Source organism: Phocoena phocoena, chromosome 5 (assembly GCF_963924675.1).
Source record: "Phocoena phocoena chromosome 5, mPhoPho1.1, whole genome shotgun sequence".
Lineage (NCBI taxonomy): Eukaryota > Metazoa > Chordata > Mammalia > Artiodactyla > Phocoenidae > Phocoena > Phocoena phocoena.
The window spans coordinates 96,405,524-96,432,678 of record NC_089223.1 but is presented as its reverse complement, the minus strand read 5'-3'; the positions used below and the strand labels follow the sequence as shown (position 1 = coordinate 96,432,678).

The 27,155-nt window shown below is 39.3% G+C and overlaps 1 protein-coding gene across 1 annotated transcript in view; it reads left to right on the top strand.

The window, feature by feature from the left end:
* Nucleotides 1-12,535, top strand: part of CC2D2A (coiled-coil and C2 domain containing 2A) — a 137,368-nt gene extending 124,833 nt beyond the window's left edge. Inside the window, exons 32-37 of the mRNA XM_065877669.1 lie at nt 1,011-1,124; nt 3,922-4,056; nt 8,650-8,772; nt 10,025-10,083; nt 10,908-11,085; nt 12,347-12,535. Coding sequence (XP_065733741.1) covers nt 1,011-1,124; nt 3,922-4,056; nt 8,650-8,772; nt 10,025-10,083; nt 10,908-11,085; nt 12,347-12,535 — 798 coding nt within the window. The remainder of the gene's footprint in view (nt 1-1,010; nt 1,125-3,921; nt 4,057-8,649; nt 8,773-10,024; nt 10,084-10,907; nt 11,086-12,346) is intronic.
* Nucleotides 12,536-27,155: the final 14,620 nt, after the last annotated feature.

Below are 27,155 nucleotides of genomic sequence, written 5' to 3'. Positions count from 1 at the left end.
ACTGTGGTATACAACTCCCTTTGAAGGATAGCTCTAAAAGGAAGAAGCTGAAGTACACTTAAAATTTCTTGCTCCCCAATATATTTTGGCAACATAATGTTCACAATTTTAAGAGATAAAATTTCCACAACCTCAAGATATCTGTAAGAAGATATACGAAGAATAGAATATAGTTCATGTGCTCTAGAGCCAGAATGGCTTTTCCACTTCCTAGGTATTGCCTCGTCTCCCTGTGCCTCCACTTTCTCATCTGTAAAATGAGAAGATGAGAGTATCGCCCTCAAAGGTTTGTTCCAGGATCAAATGAATTGATGCATGCAATGCGCTTAAACAGTGTGGTGGCCACAGTGGGAGGACAGGATGTGAACAGGCAGAGCACAGAGGACTTCTAGGGCAGTGAAAACACACTGCATGATACTGTAATGACAGACTTGTCAAAACCCACAGAACGTACAACACCAGGAGTGAACCCTATATATAGACTATGGACTTTGGGTGATCATGGTGCGTCAGGGTAGGTTTGTCAATTGCAACCCACAGCGGCATGCCTGGAGGGGGATGCTGATGGTGGAGGAGCCTGTACCTGTGGGGGGGCAAGAAAGTGTGGGGAATCTCTGTGCTTTCCTGCCAGCTTTGCTGTTAACCTAAAACTGCTCTAGAAAATAACGTCTTCACAAAGAAAGTCTTTCGTACACAGGGAGCTACCATATGTAAGTTCAAAATAAAACGTGGAACTTTGAAATTTGTCTCCCACACCTCACCCCATAATTGATTCTAGAAATCATGTCATCGATGTCAGAGAAAATACCATGTCCGACTAAAAGTGTTGCGGTATTTTTTATTTTAATGAATTAACAACACAGTACCAACATTTGGAAAAATCTTTTTAAAATAGATCTTATCCTTGAAGGTACTAATTTTAACAATAACTTTTTAAAATCCTATACAGCCAATCTAGAATGAAGCGGCCAGTCAATGCAACATAATTTTTTGTTTTTAATTTTGGTCAGCAATTTCTTGATCTCCTGGCAGGAGACGAAGAAGAGCATGCAGTATTACTATGCAATTACTTCCTCTCCCTGGGTAAGAAGGCCTGGCTGGTGATGGGCAATGCTATTCCTGAGGTAAGACCACATAGGTTGGCTCTAACAAAGTGTCCTTGGCTAACATGGATGGCTGTGTTATGTTCCAAATCATGGACAGGACTTATTTTCATAACAATTCTTTGAGTTGCAAGGAAAGTAGCCCAGAGATTCCACAAGAGGAAGAGAGAACCAGCGATAAAACATGAAGTGGTTTTCAGGGTACTCGGGCCCTGCACAATGCTTCAGGGTGTTTTTGGCAAATCGGAGCCCTTTACCACCCATAGTCCCCTCCTAGCTCTGTCCTTTTAGCAAGAGCCCCCTCCCACCCATGCTACTAAGAATTCTGATTCCCTTAGTGATCTAGTGTTATTCATGCCAAGGATCGAAGGGGATCTGAGGAAGTGCGGCAAGGACAGAGAGTCTTTCACGCCTGCTTCATCCACAGGCATCTGCTATTAACCCGGCAGGCAAAGGGCAACAAGGCAGATAACCACAGGAACAAAGAAAAGAATGTCCACAGCTATATTTTGGTATCACCATTGTTATTTTTATTAGACTGGAGATAGCGACTACAAAAATTTGTTTCCCCAGCCCACTGCAAATATCCCGAAATTTGGGGCACGTTTTGGGGGTAATTTTGGGTACAAACTTAGAAAAGTCATATGGACTGAAACAGCTTATCCAAAGAGTGTTTCAAAAAGAAGGGCTCTAGGAATCCTTAGGAATTAGACAGCACAGGTTGCTACTAGACAGGCAGTATCATATCTGAATCCTAATTCATGCTCCATCATTATCTCCCAGATAGCCTGTACAAGGAACAGAATAATGGGCTAGGAAGTCACAAGGCCTGCCTGGGTTCAAGGTTATGCCCACTCCTCATGAGCTGTGTGACTTTAAGCAAGTCACTTCACAACTCTGAGCCTTATAATGAAAGTGGGAGAGTAAGTTTTGCCCTGCCTTCCCCAGAAGCCTATAGTGAGCATCAAATGAAATCATACATGAGAAATAAATGAATGAATAAATGTTCATTGTAAAAAGAGAATCTAATAATACATAAGTATTCTGAATTAAAAGTTAAAGTCCTTCTTCAGGCTCTAACTCCCAATCCCACCCCCTCCTTGGGTGTACTCACTGTCAAGAGTTTAGTAAGTATCCTCTCAAATTATCTTCTATTCATTTACATAATTATAAATGTATATCAAATATTAATTACTGTATTAGAAATAGAAGTAGTATTCAGATATAATCAGCCTTCTAAATACTTAAAAAGCAATCTTAAGTGATTCTAAAAAGAAAATGCAGTGACTACTTATTTCCATCAATAATCATTCTTCAGCCAATCATAAGATATCTTGCCATTTGCAATAACATGGATAGACCTAGAGGGTATTATGCTAAGTGAAGTAAGTCAGAGAAAGGCAAATACTGTATGTGGAATCTAAAAAAGCAAAACAAATGAACAAACATAATGAAACAAACAGTCATAAAGGGCTTCCCTAGTGGCGCAGTGGTTAAGAATCCACCTGCCAATGCAGGGGACATGCGTTCAAGCCCTGGTCCAGGAAGATCCCACAAGCCACGGAGCAACTAAGCCCGTGTGCCACAACTACTGAGCCTGTGCTCTAGAGCCCACGACCCACGACTACTGAAGCCCGCATGCCTAGAGCCTGTGCTCCACAACAAGAGAAGCCACTGCAGTGAGTAGCCGCGGCTCGCTGCAACTAGAGAAAACCTGTGCACTGCAATGAAGACCCAATGCAGCCAAAAATAAATTATTTTAAAAAAAAGAAAAAAAAAGAAACATAGATACAGCAAAAAACACAGGTGGTTGCCAGAGGGGAGGAGGGGGGAATGGAGGGGGAGGAGGGGGGAATGGAGGGGGAGGAGGGGGGAATGGAGGGAGGAATGAGGGGGAGGAGAGAAATAGGTGAGGAAGATTAAGTACAAACTTTTAGTTACAAAATAAATGTTACAGGTATGAAATATACAGTGTGGGGAATATAGTCAGTAATTATGTAATATCCTTGTATGGTGACAGATGATAACTAGACTTTTCATGATGATCAGTTTGAAATGTATAGACATTATCAAATAACTATGTTGTGTACCAGAAACTAACATAGTGTTGTAGGTCAATTATACTTCAAAAACAAATTCATACAAAAGAGATCAGATTTGTGGCTATCAGAGGCAGGGGATAGGGGGAAGGGGAATTAGATAAGGTAGTCAAAAGGTACAAACCTCCAGTTATAAGATATATAAGTTCTAGGGATGCAATATACAACATAATAAAGATAATTAACACTGCTGTATGTTATAAATGAAAGCCGTTAAGCGAGTAATCCTAAGAATTCTCATCACAAGAAAAAAAATTTTTTTTCCTATTTCTTTTAACGTATCTGTATGAGATGATGGGTGTTCACTAAACCTACTGTGGTCATCATTTCATGATGTATGGAAGTCAAATCATTATGTTGTACACCTTAAACTTATACAGTGTTGTACATCAATTATATTTCAGTAAAACTAAAAAAAAAACCCCACAACATACCCCATTTAACTTAAAAAAAAAAAAAGGATATGTCGGTTGAGTAACATGACCACTATTCCTATTTGGTCACTATATCACACTAGTTGCACATGCAAGAATTTTGCAAAAATAAACTTTTGATTTTATTAATTCAGCATAATCTAGAACTGCAAAATAATTTTCACCATTAGCCATGGGGTTTAGAAATTAGGGGTCCAACTAAAATAATGAACTGTCTATACAAACTACTGTTGACCTTAATAGCATAATTAATCGGAAACTGGTTTAATGGCTATTTTCCTTCAGGGTCCAACTGCCTATGTGCTAACTCGGGAGCAAAGTCACTATTTAATATGGAATCCCTGCAGTGGACATTGTTATGGACAATTTGATACATTCTGCCCCTTAAAAAGCGTGGGCTGTTTAATAGGTCCCGATAATGTAAGTATTACCATTTCCTCTTAAATGTGGTTGACTATTGCTTTTTTTAAATTGATCTACTGATTTTAATAATATTTTGTGTCAAAAAATTTACATAAACATATATAATACCAATTAAAGAAACGCAGTGTCAAGCACAGTGGCAGAACTGTTCTAAATAAAAACTTCTGGTTGAATTAGTCACCTGATCTTCGAGAAGCAGAATGAGGTTAAGGAAAGAATTTAGGATTTAGATTCAGACGACCTGAGTTTGTATTCTGGCTTGTCCTGTTTTCCCTTCCAAAGTAAGAGTTTACAATGCCGAACTCATAGTGTTTTGAGAACTAAATGAGCCAAATTTATCACCTGAAAAGACTGTCTTTCTTTTCTTCCTTTTCTTTTTCTAAGAGATTCCCAGGTACCATCAGGTGATTCTGCTTGCACCCAGTTTGGGAGGCCATTTAACTATGAAGGGTACTCTATAAGGCACTGGTTAAAAACATGAGTTATGGGATCACACTGCCTGAGTTTAAATTCTAACATCATCATTTACTAGTTATGTAAGCTTAGGAAAGTTTCTTAATCTTATACAGCATCAGTTTCTTCACTGGTAAAATGAAGGTATTTGTTAGTAATTACTTTACAGAGTAGTTGTGAGAAGTAAATGAGATAATCAATGCAAAGCAGCTAACATACAGTAGCAACCCTGTGTTGGCTACTGTGACTGTTTTTATAATCATTATCTACCTGAGTGTTCTCTGAACTTTATCCGTCAGAAAAGTCATTTGAGCATATATCCCCAATATATGTATTTTTATTTATAAATTATATATGTATTTACTTATGGATCAATATATTATTTATATTACACACAGAAGAAACTCTTAAAATGAAAAGAAATAATTAGAAGATCTAATATTTCTTCTATTATGTCTGTGATGTGCACCCTACCTTGAAGACCACTGGTCTATGGGTTACTACTATAATTAGAGATAACATATGCCAAGCACTCAGCAAAGTACCTGTCTTTCATAGGTATTGAGCAAATGGTAACTATTATTAATTACAAGTGTGAAAAGAGCAGTGTAGTGTACAATTTGCATGTTATTATTTTTAATTAAAAGCAGTATCATAATCATAAATGATCTGCTAAGCTCCATCTATTAATACATGTAGAGAACCATCTTAAGGTCATATTAGTAATCAGGCAGAGTCAACAGGCATTGAAAAAACCTACAGAGAACTCCATTCTTTGTCAAAATTATTAGTTCTCAAAACAATTACTGTATGGTTGACTAATTCACATAAAGCCCAAGTTTTGGGGAGGAAGAAAGACCCCCTTTCCTCCTCTTCTAACAAGACAGGCAGCAGCGGCTCATGATGCCGGCCATCCCACGTGGCAGCTGCTCTGAACCTGCTCTAAGCCTCGGCCACCCTCAGGAGAGGACCTCAGGCTCGCTTTGCAGGCCTGGCACTCTGAAACCTCAACTGCCCCTGCTCTACCACACCACCTCTTTGGACTGTCAGCCTTTTTCCTCCTTCACTCCTCTGCCAAGAACTAAGTCTCCCCCTTCCACCCATGTTTGTGTTTCTACTCCTGTTCCAACACTTGGCTCCACTAACTGTCCCAACTTGGCCTCTATATGTTTTCTCTCTCCTTCTCCACCAATAGGCTCAGAAGTCCAACAATTCTAAAATATGCTTCTCCCAACCTGGCTACAGCCTAAACTACCATTGCCCCTCCTTCCTTTCCTTCCAAAATTCTTTAAATACTAATTATATGCCCTGCTTCCACTTCCTCAGTACACTCAGACTTTAACCGCCTATAATCTAGTCCTCTTCCCTGACCATTCTACAGAAATACCCTCTGAGAAGTACCATTGTCTTGCTCATGCATAAATAAATCCAATGGTTTACTCCACTCCTCCCTCTCCTGTCCTTTTCTATGGCACGTGACACAACTAATCACCTCTTCATGCAAAAAAACACTTTCTCATCCTCGGTTTACTGATAAAGGACTGTTGATTTTCATTTCTCTGCAATAGTTCCCTAGGTTCCTTCCACTGGCTTTTCTTTCCACACCTTAAAAGTAGATTTTCCTGAAAATTCTACATTTAGATTTCTTGCAGAACCACACATTATTTATTACAGCTCTATCTAGTTTATCCTGGCAAAAAAAGTCATAATTCTGTCACTAGCCCCAGAATCTTTGGGTCCTGAATTTTCAGCTGTTTGCTAGACACCCAGATGCTTTACCAAAATCACAAACTCAGGCCATCCACAACTCGTATCATTTCTCCTTTATCTCTAAAAAGAGCTCCTCCTCCTGGCCTTCCTACTTCTGTGGATGTCAGTTACCCAGATTCAAACCCCAGAACTGTCCTTGATTTTCCCCCTCCCTCACTTCCTCCTACTTCAATCCTTTTGATACCAACTCATATAGATTCTACCTCTTCTGTTTCCAGGTCATATCATTATTGTTTCATCCTGCATTACTATAAGTAGCCAACTAAATAATTTGTCTCCAATTCAGTCCATTATTTGGTACACTGATACCTGTTACTGAATTTCAGCTTTCATCATTCAATGGCTCAAAAAGTACTGAGGGTACCTCACTGTATACAGATTTAAAAATAAATGTCTCACCTTGGATTTGAAAGCCCTATGTAACCTGACTTCTTTTTTTCCAGTGCTATTTCCCACTACTTTCTGCACATTCCCTACCCTACAGCCAAATTATAGTTCTTAAAGTAAACCTTGCCTTCTTTAAACGACTTGCCCCTACCCCCTGCTGTCTAATCTCAAAAGAGCAAGGAATATTCCTGTTAAAATAGAAGGAAATTATGTCACTCATCTGCATAAAACACTCCAGTGGCTTCCTGGCTCACTCAACAGTCAAAGCCTCAATCTTTAAAATGGCCCACAAGGCCTTCTATGATCTGACAGCTGCCCTGCCCCCATCATCTTCTGCTGATCTCTTTCTTGCTTTAATTTGCTCACTCCTCTGAAGTCACTTAGTCTTCTTTGCTGTCCCTCAGACACATCAGACACACCGTGCATCTGCTATTTCCTCTGCATAGATGACCCTTCCCCTGACCAGGTATCTTCATTAATTTCTCCCTCACTCCTTCATGCTCTTTCCAGTGAAAACGTCTCTGCCTACCCTAAAATTTCACCTCTTCCTGCATAGTTTTCTCCATAGCCCTTGTAAGGTTAGCTTTTGCCACAACAAAATACCAAAAACCCATCCCCAAAAGAAATGGCTTCAGACAATTATTCTCATGGATCTGAGTCAGCTGGGATGGTTCTGCTGACCTAGGCTGGGAGAGCCCTGCTTCATGCATTTTTATTCTGGGACTCAGGGCAATGACAATTGGCAGAGGCACAAGAGGGCAAGCAGGAACACACAGAGCTGCTTAAGCTTGGACACAGAAGTCACATAATGACACTGCTATCCCATTCTACTGACCAAAAGTCAAGAGGCAAGGAAATACATTTCTGCCCTTTTAGTGGGAGTAACTGCCAAGTAACAGGGCAAAGGCTGTGGGTATAGGAAGGGGTGAGGAACTGGGGCCAGGGATGCAATCTACCACGTCTTGTATCATCTGATATCCCATGTATTTGTTTGTTTGCACTGTCTTTTCCTTAGCTACTGCATGCTGGTAGAAACTATGTTTCATTCACAACTTTATCCACAGTGATTAGAACTGACACTAAATATAAGGTACTTGATTATGTTGAATGGACAAATTCACCACTCATGCACACAGTTACTCAATATGCCTACCACACGCCAACCAGGAGCTGTGCTGGATGCTAATGATACAATGGTGAATAAAGCACATGGCAAATGTCCTCAAGGCAACATCTAATAGTCCAGTGAGATAAACAACTATAAATAATGATAAATACTAACAACAGTAATAAAATAGCTAACAATTATTGAGTACTTACTATGTACCAGGCATTGTTCTAAGAGGTATAAATGTATCAACTCATTTAATGTTATCATCATCCTTATGAGGTTAAGTACGATCATCCCACTTTTATAGAGGAGGAAACTGAGGCATACGGTAATTAAACTGTCCAAAGTCACACAGTTAGTAAACGTTGGAGCCAGAATTCAAATGCAAGTGGTCTGGTTCCAGAATTAACATGCTACAGTGCCTCAATAAGACAGGTGCTATCTCAGAGGTTACAGAGTGCTGTGGAAGCAAAGAGATGGACACCTACCACAATTAGGAGGCTGGGAAGAGCAAGGTTAGGAAAGGCTAGCCCGAGAAGGGAGTAGCCTTGTCTGTCTTCTTCCAAAAGATTCTAAGTGTCTTATCACCAGGAACTACCTTATTTCATCAACCTACAATTAATCGTAAGGTGCACCTCAACTGCAGGTATAAAAAATGTTAAAAAAAAAAAAAAGGCTGCTGACAACTATACGATGCCACTGATCATAAAGTGCTTATCAGTCTTAAAAATCAAAATGACAAAAACATGTGCAAGCTACATGTTCCCTTTCTGTCTCTCTCTGCTGTCTCTCTTTATATAACATACATACACACATGTATACACATACATCTGCTACCATATATGCTAATGTAGTCCTGTCTTTTTTAGATTTGGTTTAATATTCAACAATATGATTCCCCATTAAGGATGAATTTTGATGTCACCAAGCCCAAGCTATGGAAATCTTTCTTTTCAAGAAGGCTTCCATATCCTGGCCTTTCCAGTGTTCAGGTATAATTTTTTTATTAACAATTAAATGTAGATATAGAAAGTGAGGAATGTGATATCGTTATATTGGGTAGCCAGATATATTTTGACCCTTAATTCCACTCCTAGATATTTAGTCTAGAATAATATGTCATTTTCAAAGTTAGTTAAGCCCAATAAGAAAGACCAACATATCATGAACCAGTACACAAATATGTGAAAGAGTAAGTTTTGATACAGAGTCCCATGACCCAAAAGAATACCACAAAATATATTTCATTTAATTTTTTCAATGCTGGTCTCAATTCACTAAATTAATTTCATCACTGCTATTGAAACCTGAAATCAAACTGCAGGGCATGATCCAGGAGGGGCTCATAACATTAATTTAGAGGGTCCTGGACAGTAATACATTATAAATAGTAAGCATGAGAACTGTTTACTAAAACTTTAAATGTGATAGCTATAGATATATAGATACTGTGTGTGTAATATAAAATGTAGTTTTTACTGTGGATCAAACCTTTCCAAAAGAAGTTTTAAGAAAAATCACCCTAGAGAAATTCTCCCATGTATACAAGGTAACATAACAATTTTCATAGGAGCACTGTTTGCAAAAGCCTAAAACTGGAACAACAGAAGAGATAAATTATGGTATATAGTAGAATATTTTATAGTAGTTACACAAATGAATTAATATTCATGAGTATTAGTAAGCACACTGAAAATAGGTATCTGCTATTCTAAATATAATGTTAAGGGAGAAAAAATGGCATGTTTACAGTATAAAATTATTACATAAATTTCAGAAAACATGCAGTACAATATATTGTTTAGGGATACATACATCTGTAGTTAAGTCATAAACACATTTCACTAATTTGCCTATCTCCACTGACTATAATGTAAACACCATGAGAGCAGGGATTTAATTCACAGCTCTGTCCCCTTCACTTGTGTAAGTAAGTGCCTGGCACACAGTAGGTATTCAGTATATGATGAATGAAAGAGTGCTAACAAACAAATTCAGATCATGGTTACTTCTGTGACAGAAAAGGGTGATAAAATTGAGAAAGAACCACAAAGCATTATAATTTGTGATGCTTTACTTAAAGTAGGTCTTGGGTATATTTGCATCTGTTACATTATCCTCGATGTCTAACTAACTGAATGTCTGAGAGTTCATAATTAAAAAAAAATTTAGAAAAGGATGTATAGCTATTGAAATTAAATGTAACTGATTTCTAAAATTCCTGAACTATTTTTTCTTTTACAGCCAGAAGAGCTAATTTACCAGCGCACCGACAAAGTGGCTACAGCTGAACTACAAGACAGGTCACTTGATATCCATAAATGCATATGCAGTCTGTCACTAGGAGTGTTAATATCCAACTAAACAATTTTCCACCTGGATCAATGTAAAATAATTTGGGCAATTAAACTTTAATTCATGTTTATAGATGCAGAGTACAAATGTGATCTCTAAATCCCAAGGCTCAAAAGAAGGCTTTAGCATCAGCATGGTGTGAGACATACAGCAGTGAAATCCAGCAATGATAGGTAGTTCTCCAAAAACTTAACCTCAGATTTAGAGTTCAACGTCATGTTATTTATGGGTCTTGTTCAGACAATATCATAACCCTCAGCTTAAATATGCCTATTTTGTCCAATTAGTGCTTAAGTGAACTTCAGCTATTTTAAAAACCTAACACATGTACAAAGCTAGTAAGAGCCTATTTGAGCCCCAATAATACTTATAATGCTGTAAAATAGAACTTATTTCCCCAGTTTCACACGTGTGGAAACTGAGGCTCAGAGAGGTCCACATACTTGTCAAGTGTTAAAGGGGGCTTCTGAGCCCAGCCAGACCTTTCTAGTTTCAAAGCCTGTGTGCCCTTTCTACTGTCTCAAGCTGTGTGAAGAGCAGCATGTCAAGCTGCACAAGATTAAATGTGACCCTTTTTAAGGTATTATTACTAAAAAATACCAATTTACTCTCAACTGCAAATTTCAAATACAGCCTTATTTGGGATCCTAAGAACAACAAATTCCCCCCAAAAATCTTGTTTCTTCTAATAGTTTCAGAATACTATTTTTTATTTTTGTTTACAAGGGAAAAGTCAAGTCACCAAAAAATGGAACTTATCTTTTATAAACAGGATTGAAAAAATACTAAAAGAAAAAATCATGGACTGGAGGCCTCGCCATCTGACTCGGTGGAATAGATACTGTACCTCTACTCTGCGTCACTTCCTGCCTCTATTAGAAAGAAATCATGGAGAAGATGTGGAAGACGACCACAGAGCAGAACTGCTGAAACAGCTAGGAGACTACAGGGTAAGTAGTTCATTTCAAATTGGAAATTGCTTGGTACTATGGGTTTTTGGAATCAAAATGCCTAAATTACTCCCCAAAGTACACAGATGAAGCAGCACAGACTAAAAAATGTGATTAGAAGTTCAAATCTCAAGAATGAACCTACCATTAAAGAGCAAAATGCCTCTATAAAACCAAAACACCACCTTTTTTTGTAGGAGGGTCCTGTGAAAAATAATATCTTTTATAAAATTGCAAGAGCATTAAATAAAATGAAAATATCTAGCTAAATCATGTTAGACTCAACTGAGCATACAGATGAAACCAACCATTCTTGGTCAGATTTTTTTTAAAAGGATATTTTATACTAATTGCTTTTCATTGCTAAGAAAAATTCTCATTAATAGGCTTTCTCTACTGCCTGTCAGTAGTGCTGTGTGTTCACATCCTTTATCTGGATCCTAAAACCTAGAAAGTAGTCTCAAACTAAAACAGTAAGCCTCATTGGCTAAACAGTATGAAATCAAGTTGTACATTTAATTCTACTCACAGACTAAAAATTACCTTTACCTTATAAGGCTCATTTTTCAGCTGGGATGTTTTCAATTCAAGTAACAGAAAACTTACTTCAAACAAGCTTGAACATTAACAACTTATGGGCTTATTTAGGTAAAAGTTAGGGGTAAGTAGCTATCAGGGCTATACCACATGTCTGCAAGTCTTCCCACTCTGCCCTCCTCCATGTGGTGGCATCACCCACAGGATGGCTTTTCTTGTGGTAGCAAATGGCTGGAATAGTTCCCAGCAGGACGCACATCTGCACACATATTGCTCTGAGCAGGACAGAGCATCTGCGTGCCACTATCCCTTTCAAGTTTCCTAGATTATACATTCTTTTCTGTAGATCAACACTGAGGCCAAGGGGATAGAAGGTATTAACTTAACCTAGGTCCCTGGAATTGCACGGGTTTCTATGCAAACTTGGGGCTATTAGGAAGAAAGAAGGAAACAGTGGAGAGTAGCTGGGTGACTAACAGGTGTCTTAAACACCAAGTCAGTATGTTAGCAACTAAAACAAAAATCAACATTTAGCCTCTCTCCATTTTCTATATTGCTAATATATAGCTGGACAGAAAAACAAAACTAAATAAATGACTTTAAGATCCAAAAGGAAGACTTCCTATTACGAATATTAAGAACTGTACATACTTACTTAGGGAAAAAATACAGTGAAAACTTCACGTTCACTAATGACTAAAAATTTTATTTTGCTTTCCTTCAGTTCTCTGGATTTCCCCTTCACATGCCATACTCTGAAGTGAAGCCTTTAATTGAAGCTGTGTATAGCACTGGAGTACATAATACTGATGCGCCTAATGTTGAATTTGCTTTAGCTGTATATATCCACCCATATCCCAAAAATGTTTTGTCTGTTTGGATCTATGTTGCCTCCCTTATACGCAACAGATAATTTTTTCATTGTATGTTTTATATCATGTAAAAATGATAATTAAGATATGAGAATATTTTTAAGTGCTCTTGATCAAAGGGAAGAAAATACTTACAAATAATGAAATAAAATTATCATTATTTTCAAAATATGCAAAATAAGTTTTTATTTAGTAGTCTGCCTTGTCTCTGCCACTTTGACCCTAAATTCAACTGTGACAACTCAAGAGTTCCCGCTTACCCTATGAGCTTTATTCCTCTATGCTTCTGTACCTGCTCACCTCCTATCTAGAATGCTCTTCTTCTTTGCCAGTAAGACATCCCATGCTCTTAGACTGGAAGAATATTGTTAAAATGGCCGTACTACCCAAAGCAATCTATGGATTTAATGTGATCCCTATCAAATTACCCATGACATTTTTCATAGAACTAGAACAAATAATCCTAAAATTTATATGGAACCACAAAAGATCCAGAATTGCCAAAGCAATCCTGAGGAAACTGAACAAAGCAGGAGGTGTAATCCTCCCAGACTTCAGAAAATACTACAAAGCTACAGTAATCAAAACAGCATGGTAGGGGCTTCCCTGGTGGCGCAGTGGTTGAAGGTCCGCCTGCCAATGCAGGGGATATGGGTTCGTGCCCCGGTCCGGGAAGATCTCACATGCCACGGAGCGGCTAGTCCCGTGAGCCATGGCTGCTGAGCCTGCGTGTCCGGAGCCTGTGCTCTGCAACGGGAGAGGCCACAACAGTGAGAGGCCCGTGTAACACAAAGTAAATAAATAAATAAATAGCTATAAAAAAAAACAGCATGGTATTGGCACAGAAACAAGACACATAGATAGAATAGAGAAACCAGAAATAAACCCATACACCTATGGTCAATTGATCTTTGAAAAAGGAGACAAAAATATACAATGGAGAAAAGACAGTCTCTTCAGCAAGTGGATGCTGGGAAAGCTGGACAGCCACATGTAAATCAATGAAGTTAGAACCCTCCCTCACACCATACACAAAAATAAACTCAAAATGGCTTAAAGACTTAAATGTAAGTCGTAATACCACAAAACTCCTGGAAGAGAACACAGGCAAAACATTCTCTGATATAAATCGCAGCAATTTTTTCTTAGATCAGTCGCCCAAGGCAAAAGAAATAAAATAATAAACAAATGGGGCCTAATCAAACTTATAAGATTCTGCACAGCAAAGGAAACCATAAACAAAACAAAATGACTACCTATGGACTGTAAGAAAACATCTGCAAATGGCGCAACCAACAAGGGCTTAATTTCTAAAATATACAAACAGCTCATACAACTCAATATCAAAAAAACAACACAATCAAAAAATGTGAAGACCTAAATAGACATTTCTCCAAAGACATGCAGATGGCCAACAGGCACACGAGATGCTCAATATCACTAATTATTAGAGAAATGCAAATCAAAACTACAATGAGATATCACCTCGCACCGGTCAGAATGGCCATCATCAAAAAGTCTACCAATAAATGCTGGAGAGGGTGTGGAGAAAATGGAACCCTCCTACACTGTTGGTGGGACTGTAAATTGGTACAGCCACTATGGAAAACAGTCAGGAGGTTCCTTAAAAAAACTAAAAATAGAGTTACAATATGATCCAGCAATCCCACTCAATCCCCTGGGCATATACCCAGAAGAGACGAAAACTCTTAATTCATAAAGATACATGCACACCAATGTTCACAGCAGCATTATTTACAATAGCCAAGACATAGAAGCAACCTAAGTGCCCACCAACAGAGGAATGGATAAAGAAGATGTGGTGTATATACATATACAATGGAATAATTACTCAGCCATAAAGGAGAATGAAATATTGCCATTTGCAACAACACAGATTGACCTAGAGATTATCATACAAATATTATATATCACCTATATGTGGAATCTTAAAATTAATACAAATGAATTTATTTACAAAACAGAAACAGGCTCACAGACACAGAAACCAAACTTATGGTTACCGAAGGGGAAGGTGGGGGAGGGATAAATTAGGGAGTATGGGATTAACAGATATACACTACTATATATAAAACCGATGAAGAACAAAGACCTACTGTATAGCACAAGGAACTATATTCAGTATCTTGTAATAACCTATAATGTACTGTATTATAATGTACCTGAAACTAACATAATATGGTAAATCAACTATATTTCAATTAAAAAAAGAGAGACGGACTTCTCTGGTGGCACAGTAGTTAAGAATATGCCTTCTAATGCAGGAGACGTGGGGTTCGATCCCTAGTCAGGGAACTAGATCCCACATGCATGCCGCTACTAAGAGTTTGCATGCCACAACTAAGGAGCCCACGAGCTGCAACTAAGGAGCCCACTGGCCGCAACTAAGAAGCCCACTGGCTGCAACCAAGGAGCACACGTGCTGCAACTAAAGGAGCTGGTGAGCCGCGACTAAGGAGCCCAAAAGCCACAACTAGGGAGTTTGCCTGCGGCAACTAAGACCTGGTGCAACCAAAAATAAAATTTAAAAAAAAGAGAGAGAGATAAGTAATTAGGGAGTTAATTAGATCAAAAGGATACAGCCCTCAAGATGGGATTTAGTGCCCTTTAAGAAAGACAGGAGAGAGCTTACTTCCCCTCTATGCCATGCATGGATACAATGAGAAGATGGCTGTCTACAAGCCAAAAAGAGTCTTCATTAGACAGTGGATCTGCCGAAACCTTGATTCTGGACTTACCAGCCTCTAGAACTGTGAGCACCGCCACAGTTGTTGTTTAAGCCATCTAGCTTATGGTACTCTGTTACAACAGCCCAAACTGATGAAGCCAAAGTCAGATAATACTAAAAGGAATTAAAGGTATGTACTGACACGGAAAGATGTACACAAAATAGAAATATGTAAAACAGGATTTCTCAGTAGCAGCACTATTGACATTCTGGGCCAAGTAATTACTTGTTGTGAAGGTCTTTGTAGGATGTTTAACAGCATCCTTGGCACCTACCCACTAGCTGCCAGTTGCATTCTTCCCCTCTGCCAAGTTGTGACAACCAAGAATGTTTCCAGTCATTGCCAAATGTCTTCTATGGGATAAACTACCTCCAGCTGAGAACCACTGATGTAGCTGGAATACAATCTCACTTAAAAGCAAAACAAAACAAAAAACATAAAGACAATAGAACCAAGTTAAGGAAATTTTACCTTTATTCCCTTATGCCTTTCCCTATCAAATTATGATTATGTGTTTACATGCCTCTGATATTTATACTATGAACCCTTCAAAGGAGAATTCAAGGTCTGACCCATAATAGTCATTACCAATATAGCAATATAGAGACAGGAGAGTTGAGTGGTTAAGAGCATGAGCTTTGGAGAAATACTAGTTCTGCCACTTACTAGCTGGGTAATCCATGGGCCAGTTAATTAACCTGTCTGTTACTTAACTTTCCCCATATATAAGATTGGGATGATCACATTACCAACTTCATCACATTGTTGTACTGATTTTAAAAGTCAGTATATTTAAAGTACTTAAAACACTACCCAGTATGTGGCACTTGATGTATGTCAGGTAACACAAGGCATTTTACTTAATTGTTGCCTCTTATTCTAAAAACAGTTTCATTATTTCATAAAATCCATCACAAAGCTCAATATAAATTTAAACCAAGTGTATATATTGTTTCATTAACCATTAACTATCCACAGAGGTGTGGCCAAGATGGTGGAATAGGAAGACACTGAGCTCACCTCCTGTCACAGGCTCAGGAAAATTACAACTGTTTACAGAGCAATCATCTATGAGAACAACTGGCAGAAAGATTTTCCACAACTAAAGATATAACGAAGGACCACAATGAGATGGCTAAGGGGGTCGGAGACACAGTAGGGTCAAGACCCACACCCCTGGGTAGATGACCCACAAATGGAAAGATAATCTCAATTACAGAGGTTCTCCCCAAGGAGCAAGGGGTCCAAGCCCCACATTGGGCTCCCCAGCCCAGGGGTCCTGCACCTGTAAGATGAGCCCCTAGAATGTCTGGGTTTGAAGGCCAGTGGGGTTTGCATATGTGAGAGACAAGTGGGCTCCACTCTTAAAGGGTACACACAAAATCTCAATCACTCCAAGTCCCAATGAAGAAGCAGTAATTTGAAAGACATCTCGGTCAGACAAACTTGCTGATCCTGGAGAGACTCCCTGAGAGGTAGGAGGGAACTGGGACTCCCCACACAGACATAAACACTGGGGGTGCCATTTTGGGGAGCTCATTCTACCATTAGGACACTAATGGTGCTGGTGAGCACCATTCTGGAGTACTCTCTCTAGTCTATTAGTGCAGGGGGCTTAACAGCACACCTGGTATTGGACCACCACCACCACCAGGTACCCCCAGCCCCTGCAGCCAGCACCAACCCCAGGACCCCCTGGAACATGCAGCTTGCCATCGTAGACTCAGCCACACCAACCAGTGAGCCAGTAGCCACCACACAAGGCAAGGCCCAGCAGCCAACTGAGCCAGGGGCCAGCCCCACCTACCACACACCCAAAGTAGTCAGCCCCACCACAACAGAAAGGCCCACACAGCCCACAAAGAGGACACCCCCTAGAACATATAGCACTAGTGAGCAGAGGGGAGGGTGCTGCTGGGCCCCATTAAATGTCTCTGACAGAAGGCCACTTCTCCAAGATCATAAAAGCTAAGTGACCTACTAGTTACATAGAAATAAACAGAGAATTAAGCAAAATGAAGAGACAGAGGAATATGTTCCAAATGAAGAAAAAAGACAAAACCCCAGAAGAGGAACAAACCAAAGTGGAAATAAGCAATCTAACCCATAAAGAATTCAAGATAATAATCAGAAGATGCTCAACAAACTCAGGAGAAGAATAGATGAACACAGTGAGAAGTTTAACAGAAACTGTAGAGAAAAATAAACAGAGGTGAAGAATACAATAAAAATAAAAAATACACTAGAAGGAAACATCAGTAGATTAAATACAGAGGAACAGTCAGTGAACTGGAAGACAGAGTAGCGGAAATACCAAAGCTGAAAAAAAAAAGAAGTTAAAAAATGAGAAAGTTTAAGAACCTCTGAGACAACGTCAAGTGCACTAACATTCACATTATAGGGGTTCCAGAAGGAGAAGAGAAAGGGGCAGAGAACTTATTTGAAGAAATAATAGCTGAAAGCTTCCCTAACCTGGGAAAAGAAACAGACATTCAGTTCCAGGAAACAGCGAGTCTCAAAGAATATGAACTCAAAGAGGTCCACACCAAGACACATTATAATTAAAACGGCAAAAAATTAAAGATAGAGACAATATTAAAAGCAGCAAGAGAAAAACAGCTAGATACATACAAGGGACCTCCCATATGACTATGAGCTGACTTTTCAGCAGAAACGCTGTAGGTCAGAAGGGAGAGAACTGATGAAAAAAAAAAAAACTTTAAACCAAGAATATTCTATCTGGCAAGACTATCCTTCAGATTTGAGGGAGAGATAAAGAGCTTTACAGATAAGCAAAAACTAGAAGACTTCAGTACCACTAAAACAACTTTACAAGAAATGTTAGGAGGCTTCCGGGAAGATGGCGGAGGAGTAGGACGCGGAGATCGCCTTCCTCCCCACAGATACACCAGAAATATATCTACACGTGGAGCAACTCCTGCAGAGCACCTACTGAACGCTGGCAGAAGACCTCAGACCTCCCTAAAGGCAAGAAACCCCCCAGGTACCTGGGTAGGGCAAAAGAAAAAAGAATAAACAGAGACAAAAGGATAGGGACGGGGACCTGCACCAGTGGGAGGGAGCCGTGAAGGAGGAAAAGTTTCCACACACTAGGAAGCCCCTTCGCGGGCGGAGACTGCGGGTGGCTGAGGGGGAAAGCTTCAGAGCCGCGGAGGAGAGCACAGCAACGGGTGTGGAGGGCAAAGCAGAGAGATTCCCGCACAGAGGATCGGTGCTGACCGGCACTCACCAGCCTGAGAGGCTTATCTGCTCACCCGCTGGGGCGGGCGGGGCTGTGAGCTGAGGCTCGGGCTTCGGTCGGAGCGCCAGGAGAGGACTGGGTTTGGCGGCGTGAACACAGCCTGAAGGGCGTTAGTGCACCGCGGCTAGGCGGGAGGGAGTCCGGGGAAAAGTCTGGACCTGCCGAAGAGGCAAGAGACTTTTTCTTACCTCTTTGTTTCCTGGTGCGCTAGGAGAGGGGATTAAGAGCGCTGCTTAAAGGAGCTCCAGAAACAGGCGCGAGCCGCGGCTAACAGCGCAGACCCCAGAGACGGGCATGAGACGGTAAGGCTACTGCTGCCGCCACCAAGAAGCCTGTGTGCGAGCACAGGTCACTATCCACACACCCCCTTCCGGGGAGCCTGTGCAGCCCGCCACTCCCAGGGTCCCGTGACCCAGGAACAACTTCCCTGGGAGAACGCACGTTGCGCCTCAGGCTGTTGCAGCGTCACGCAGGCCTCTGCCGCCGCAGGCCCGCCCTGCACTCCGCACCCCTCCCTGCCCCTGGCCTGAGTGAGCCAGAGCCCCCGAATCAGCGGCTCCTTTAACCCCGTCCTGTCTGAGCGGAAAAACAGACGCCCTCCAGCGACCTACACGCAGAGGCAGGGCCAAATCCAAAGCTGAGCCCCTGGGAGCTGTTAGAACAAAGAAGAGAAAGGGAAATCTCTCCCAGCAACCTCAGAAGCAGCGGATTAAAGCTCCACAATCAACTTGATGTACCCTGCTTCTGTGGAATACATGAATAGACAACGAATCATCCCAAATTAAGGAGGTGGACTTTGAGAACAAGATTCATAATTTTTTCCCCCTTTTCCTCTTTTTGTGTGTATGTATATGCTTCTGTGTGGGATTTTGTCTGTATAGCTTTGCTTCCACCATTTGTCCTAGGGTTCTATCCGTCCGTTTTTTGTTTTTTTCGTTTTTTAAAAATTTTTTTTCTTAATAATTACTTTTTATTTTAATAACTTTATTTTATTTTATCTTTATTCTTTCTTTCCTTCCTTACCCCCTTTAGACAACGAATCATCCCAAATTGAGGAGGTGGACTTTGAGAGCAAGATTTATGATTTTTTCCCCTTTTCCTCTTTTTGAGAGTGTGTATGTGTATGCTTCTGTGTGAGATATTGTCTGTATAGCTTTACTTCCACCATTTGTCCCAGGGTTCTATCCATTCGTTTTTTTTTTCTCTTAATAATCATTTAATTTTAATAACTTTATTATATTTTATCTTATTTTATTTTATCTTCTTTCTTTTTTGCCTTCCTTCCTTCCCTCCCTCCTTCCTTCCTCCCTCCCTCCATCCTTCCTTTCTTTCTACTTCTACTAATTCTTTCTTCCTACTTTTTATCCCTCTTATTCTGAGCCGTGTGGATGAAAGGCTCTTGGTGCTGCAGCCAGGAGTCAGTGCTGTGCCTCTGAGGTGGGAGAGCCAACTTCAGGACACTGGTCCACAAGATACCTCCCAGGTCCACATAATATCAAACGGCGAAAATCTCCCAGAGATCTCCATCTCAACACCAGCACCCAGCTTCATTCAACGACCAGCAAGCTACAGTGCTGGACATCCTATGCCAAACAACTACCAAGACAGGAACACAACCCCACACATTAGCAGAGAGGCTGCCTAAAATTATAATAAGTCCACAGACACCCCAAAACACACCACCAGACGTGGACCTGCCCACCAGAAAGACAAGATCCAGCCTCATCCATCAGAACACAGGCACTAGTCCCCTCCACCAGGAAGCCTACAGAACCCACTGAACCAACCTTAGCCACTGGAGAGAGACACCAAAAACAACGGGAACTAAGAACCTGCAGCCTGCAAAAAGAAGACCCCATACACAGTAAGATAAGCAAAATGAGGAGACAGAAAAACACACAGCAGATGAAGGAACAAGATAAAAACCCACCAGACCTAACGAATGAAGAGGAACTAGGCAGTCTACCTGAAAAAGAATTCAGAATAATGACAGTAAACATGATCCAAAATCTTGGAAATAGAATAGACAAAATGCAAGAAACATTTAACAAGGACCTAGAAGAACTAAAGATGAAACAAACAATGATGAACACAATAAATAAAATGAAAAATACTCTAGATGGGATCAATAGCAGAATAACTGAGGCAGAAGAACGGATAAGTAACCTGGAAGATAAAATACTGGAAATAACTACTGCAGAGCAGAATAAAGAAAAAAGAATGAAAAGAACTGAGGACGGTCTCAGAGACATCTGGGACAACATTAAAGGCACCAACATTCGAATTATAGGGGTTCCAGAAGAAGAAGAGAAAAAGAAAGGGACTGAGAAAATATTTGAAGAGATTATAGTTGAAAACTTCCCTAATATGGGAAAGGAAATAGTTAATCAAGTCCAAGAAGCACAGAGAGTCCCATACAGGATAAATCCAAGGAGAAATACGCCAAGAAACATATTAATCAAACTGTCAAAAATTAAATACAAAGAAAACATATTAAAAGCAGCAAGGGAAAAAAAACAAATAACACACAAGGGAATCCCCGTAAGGTTAACAGCTGATCTTTCAGCAGAAACTCTGCAAGCCAGAAGGGACTGGCAGGACATATTTAAAGTGATGAAGGAGAAAAACCTGAAACCAAGATTACTCTACCCAGCAAGGATGTCATTCAGATTTGATGGAGAAATTAAAACCGTTACAGACAAGCAAAAGCTGACAGAGTACAGCACCACCAAACCAGCTCTACAACAACTGCTAAAGGAACTTCTCTAGGCAAGAAACACAAGAGAAGGAAAAGACCTACAATAACGAACCCAAAACAATTAAGAAAATGGGAATAGGAACATACATATCAATAATTACCTTAAATGTAAATGGACTAAATGCTCCCACCAAAAGACACAGATTGGCTGAATGGATACAAAAACAAGACCCATATATTTGCTGTCTACAAGAGACCCACTTAAGACCTAGAGATACATACAGACTGAAGGTAAGGGGATGAAAAAGATATTTCATGCAAATGGAAACCAAAAGAAAGCTGGAGTAGCAATGCTCATATCAGACAAAATAGACTTTAAAATAAAGACTATTAGAAGAGACAAAAAAGGACACTACATAATGATCAAGGGATCGATCCAAGAAGAAGATATAACAATTGTAAATATTTATGCACCCAACATAGGAGCACCTCAATACATAAGGCAAATTCTAACAGCCATAAAAGGGGAGATCGACAGTAACACATTCATAGTAGGGGATTTTAACACCCCACTTTCACCCATGGACAGATCATCCAAAACGAAAATAAATAAGGAAACACAAGCTTTAAATGATACATTAAACAAGATGGACTTAATAATTGATATTTATAGGACATTCCATCCAAAAACAACAGAATACACATTTTTCTCAAGTGCTCATGGAAAATTCTCCAGGATTGGGTCACAAATCAAGCCTTGGTAAAATTAAGAAAATTGAAACTGTATCAAGTATCTTTACCGACCACAACGCTATGAGACTAGATATCAATTACAGGAAAAGATCTGTAAAAAATACAAACACATGGAGACTAATCAATACACTACTTAATAATGAAGTGACCACTGTAGAAATCAAAGAGGAAATAAAAAAACACCTAGAAACAAATGACAATGGAGACACGACGACCCAAAATCTATGAGATGCAGCAAAAGCAGTTCTAAGAGGGAATTTTATAGCAATACAATCCTACCTTAAGAAACAGGAAACATCTCAAATAAACAACCTAACCTTGCACCTAAAGCAATTAGAGAAAGAAGAACAAAAAAACCCAAAGTTAGCAGAAGGAAAGAAATCATAAAAATCAGATCAGAAATAAATGAAAAAGAAATGAAGGAAACGATAGCAAACATCTACAAAACTAAAAGCTGGTTCTTTGAGAAGATAAACAAAATTGGTAAACCATTAGCCAGACTCATCAAGAAAAAAAGGGAGAAGACTCAAATCAATAGAATTAGAAATGAAAAAGGAGAAGTAACAACTGACACTGCAGAAATACAAAAGATCATGAGAGATTACTACAAGCAACTCTATGCCAATAAAATGGACAACCTGGAAGAAATGGACAAATTCTTAGAAATGCACAACCTGCCAAGACTGAATCAGGAAGAAATAGAAAATATGAACAGACGAATCACAAGCACTGAAATTGAAACTGTGATTTAAAATCTTCCAAGAAACAAAAGGCCAGGACCAGATGGCTTCACAGGCGAGTTCTATCAAACATTTAGAGAAGAGCAAACACCTATCCTCCTCAAACTCTTCCAAAATATAGCAGAGGGAAGAACACTCCCAAACTCATTCTACGAGGCCACCATCACCCTGATACCAAAACCAGACAAGGATGTCACAAAGAAAGAAAACTACAGGCCAATATCACTGATGAATATAGATGCAAAAATCCTCAACAAAATACTAGCAAACAGAATCCAACAGCACATTAAACGGATCATACACCATGATCAAGTGGGGTTTATTCCCGGAATGCAAGGATTCTTCAATATACGCAAATCAATCAACGTGAAACACCATATTAACAAATTGAAGGAGAAAAACCATATGATCATCTCAATAGATGCAAAGGAAGCTTTCGACAAAATTCAACACCCATTTATGATAAAAACCCTGCAGAAAATAGGCATAGAGGGAACTTTCCTCAAAATAATAAAGGCCATATATGACAAACCCACAGCCAACATCGTCCTCAATGGTGAAAAACTGAAAGCATTTCCACTAAGATCAGGAACAAGACAAGGTTGCCCACTCTCACCACTTATTCAACATAGTTTTGGAAGTTTTAGCCACAGCAATCAGAGAAGAAAAGGAAATAAAAGGAATCCAAATCGGAAAAGAAGAAGTAAAGCTGTCACTGTTTGCAGATGACATGATACTATACATAGAGAATCCTAAAGATGCTACCAGAAAACTACTAGAGCTAATCAGTGAATGTGGTAAAGTAGCAGGATACAAAATTAATGCACAGAAATCTCTGGCATTCCTATACACTAATGATGAAAAATCTGAAAGTGAAATCAAGAAAACACTCCCATTTACCACTGCAACAAAAAGAATAAAATATCTAGGAATAAACCTACCTAAGGAGAAAAAAGACCTGTATGCAGAAAAATTTTAAGACACTGATGAAAGAAATTAAAGATGATACAAATAGATGAAGAGATATACCATGTTCTTGGATTGGAAGAATCAACATTGTGAAAATGACTCTACTACCCAAAGCAATCTACAGATTCAATGCAATCCCTATCAAACTACCACTGGCATTTTTCACAGAACTAGAACAAAAAATTTCACAATTTGTATGGAAACACAAAAGACCCCGAATAGCCAAAGCAATCTTGAGAACGAAAAAAGGAGCTGGAAGAATCAGGCTCCCTGACTTCAGACTATACTACAAAGCTACAGTAATCAAGATAGTATGGTACTGGCACAAAAACAGAAAGATAGATCAATGGAACAGGATAGAAAGCCCAGAGATAAACCCACGAACATATGGTCACCTTATCTTTGATAAAGGAGGCAGGAATGTACAGTGGAGAAAGGACAGCCTCTTCAGTAAATGGTGCTGGGAAAACTGGACAGGTACATGTAAAAGTAAGAGATTAGACCACTCCCTAACACCATACACAAAAATAAGCTCAAAATGGATTAAAGACCTAAATGTAAGGCCAGAAACTATCAAACTCTTAGAGGAAAACACAGGCAGGATACTCTATGACATAAATCACAGCAAGATCCTTTTTAACCCACCTCCTAGAGAAATGGAAATAAAAACAAAAATAAACAATTGGGACCTAATGAAACTTCAAAGCTTTTGCACAGTAAAGGAAACCATAAACAAGACAAAAAGACAACCCTCAGAATGGGAGAAACTATTTGCAAATGAAGCAACTGACAAAGGATTAATCTCCAAAATTTATAAGCAGCTCATGCAGCTTAATAAGAAAAAAACAACCCAATCCAAAAATGGGCAGAAGACCTAAACAGACATTTCTCCAAAGAAGATACACAGACTGCCAACAAACATATGAAAGAATGCTCAACATCAGTAATCATTAGAGAAATGCAAATCAAAACTACAATGAGATAGCATCTCACACCAGTCAGAATGGCCATCATCAAAAAATTTAGAAACAATAAATGCTGGAGAGGGTGTGGAGAAAAGGGAACCCTCTTGCACTGTTGGTGGGAATGTAAATTGATACAGCCACTGTGGAGAACAGTATGGAGGTTCCTTAAAAAACTACAAATAGAACTACCATATGACCCAGCAATCCCACTACTGGGCATATACCCTGAGAAAACCGTAATTCAAAAAGAGTCATGTACCAAAATGTTCATTGCAGCTCTATTTACAATAGCCCGGAGATGGAAACAACCTAAGTGTCCATCATCGGATGAATGGATAAAGAAGATGTGGCACATATATACAATGGAATATTACTCAGCCATAAAAAGAAACAAAATTGAGCTACTTGTAATGAGGTGGATAGACCTAGAGTCTGTCATACAGAGTGAAGTCAGAAGGAGAGAGACAAATACTGTATGCTAACACATATATGGAATTTAAGAAAACAACAAAAAAAACTGTCATGAAGAACCTAGGGGTAAGACAGGAATAAAGACTGTGTCCTACTAGACCTACTAGAGAATGGACTTGAGGATATGGGGAGGGGGAAGGGTAAGGTGTGACAAAGTGAGAGAGAGGCATGGATATATATATACTACCAGACGTAAGGTAGATAGCTAGTGGGAAGCAGCCGCATAGCACAGGGAGATCAGCTCAGTGCTTTGTGACCGCCTGGAGGGGTGGGATAGGGAGGGTGGGAGGGAGGGAGACACAAGAAGAATGAGATATGGGAACATATGTATAACTGATTCACTTTGTTATAAAGCAGAAACTAACACACCATTGTAAAGCAATTATACTCCAATAAAGATGTTAAAAAAAAAAGAAATGTTAAAAGGACTTCCCTGAGCTTCCCTGGTGGCGCAGTGGTTGGGGGTCCGCCTGCCGATGCAGGGGACATGGGTTCGTGCCCCAGTCTGGGAGGATCCCACATGCTGCGGAGTGGCTGGGCCCATGAGCCATGGCCACTGAGCCTGCACGTCCGGAGCCTGTACTCCACAATGGGAGAGGCCACAACAGTGAGAGGCCCACATACAACAAAAAAAAAAAAAAAAAAAAAAAAAAAAGGACTTCCCTAAGTGGAAAACAAAAAGGCCACAACTAGAAATATGAAAATTTAAAAAGCAAAAGCCTCATCAATAAAAGCAAACAAACCGTAAGGTAGTATATCAACCACTTATAAAGCTAGTAGTAAAATTAAAAAACAAAAGTAGTAAAATCATCTATATCCACAATAAGTAGTCAAAAAATACACAAAACAAAAAGATGTAAAATATGGTATCAAAACATTAAATGTGGAGAGGGAGGTAAAAATGCAGGGTTGTGAGAATGAATTCAAACTAAAAAAGATCAACATTAAACAATCACATATACCTATCTATGTAACTTCCTACCTACCTCATGGTAACCTAAAACCAAAAACCTATAATCAATACACACAATAAGAGAAAGGAATCCAAACATAACACTAAAGATAGTCAGGAAGTCACAAGGGAAGAAGACAAAAGAAAAAAAAGGAACAAAACTACCAAAACAACCAGAAAACAATTCACAAAATGGCAAAAAGTACATTACCTATCAACAATTACTTTAAATGTAAATAGACCAAATACTCCAGTCAAAAGACTTAGAGTGGCTGAACAGATTTTTTAAAATAAACAAAAAAGTAACTATATATATGCTGCCTGTAAGAGACTTATTTCAGACCTAAATACACACACAGACTGAAAGTGAGTGGACATAAAAAGGTACTCTATGTGAATGGAAATGAAAAGACAGGGTAGCAACACTTATATCAGACAAAACAGACTTTAAAACAAAGACTATAACAAGAAACAAAGAAGGATATTACCCAATGATAAAAGGGGTCAATCCAACAAGAAGACATAACAGCTATAAATATATATGCACCCAACAAAGGAGCACCTAACAAGGTGAAGCAAATATTAACAAACAGAAAGGGAGAAACTGACAGTAACACAGTAATAGAAGGAACCTTTAACACCCCACTCACATCAATGAACAGATCATCCAGACAGAAAAGCAATAAGGAAACACTGGCCTTAAATGATACATTACACTAGATGGATTTTAAATATATAGAGAACATATTATCCGAATGCAGCACAACACACCTTCTTTTCAAGTGCACATGGAACATTCTCCGGATCACGTGCTAGGCCACAAAACAAGTTTCAGTAAATTTAAGAAGACTGAAATCATATCAAGAATCTTTTCCAACTACAATGCTGTAAGACTAAAAATCAACTACCTAAAAAAAAAAAACCAACACAACCCACACACAAGCACATGGAGGTTAAACAATATGCTACTAAACATCCAATGGATCACTGAAGAAATCAAAAAAATTTAAAAAAATACCTGGAGACAAATGAAAATGGAAATACAATGATCCAGTGTCTATGGAACTCAGCAAAAGCAGTTCTAAGAGGCAAGTTTATAGC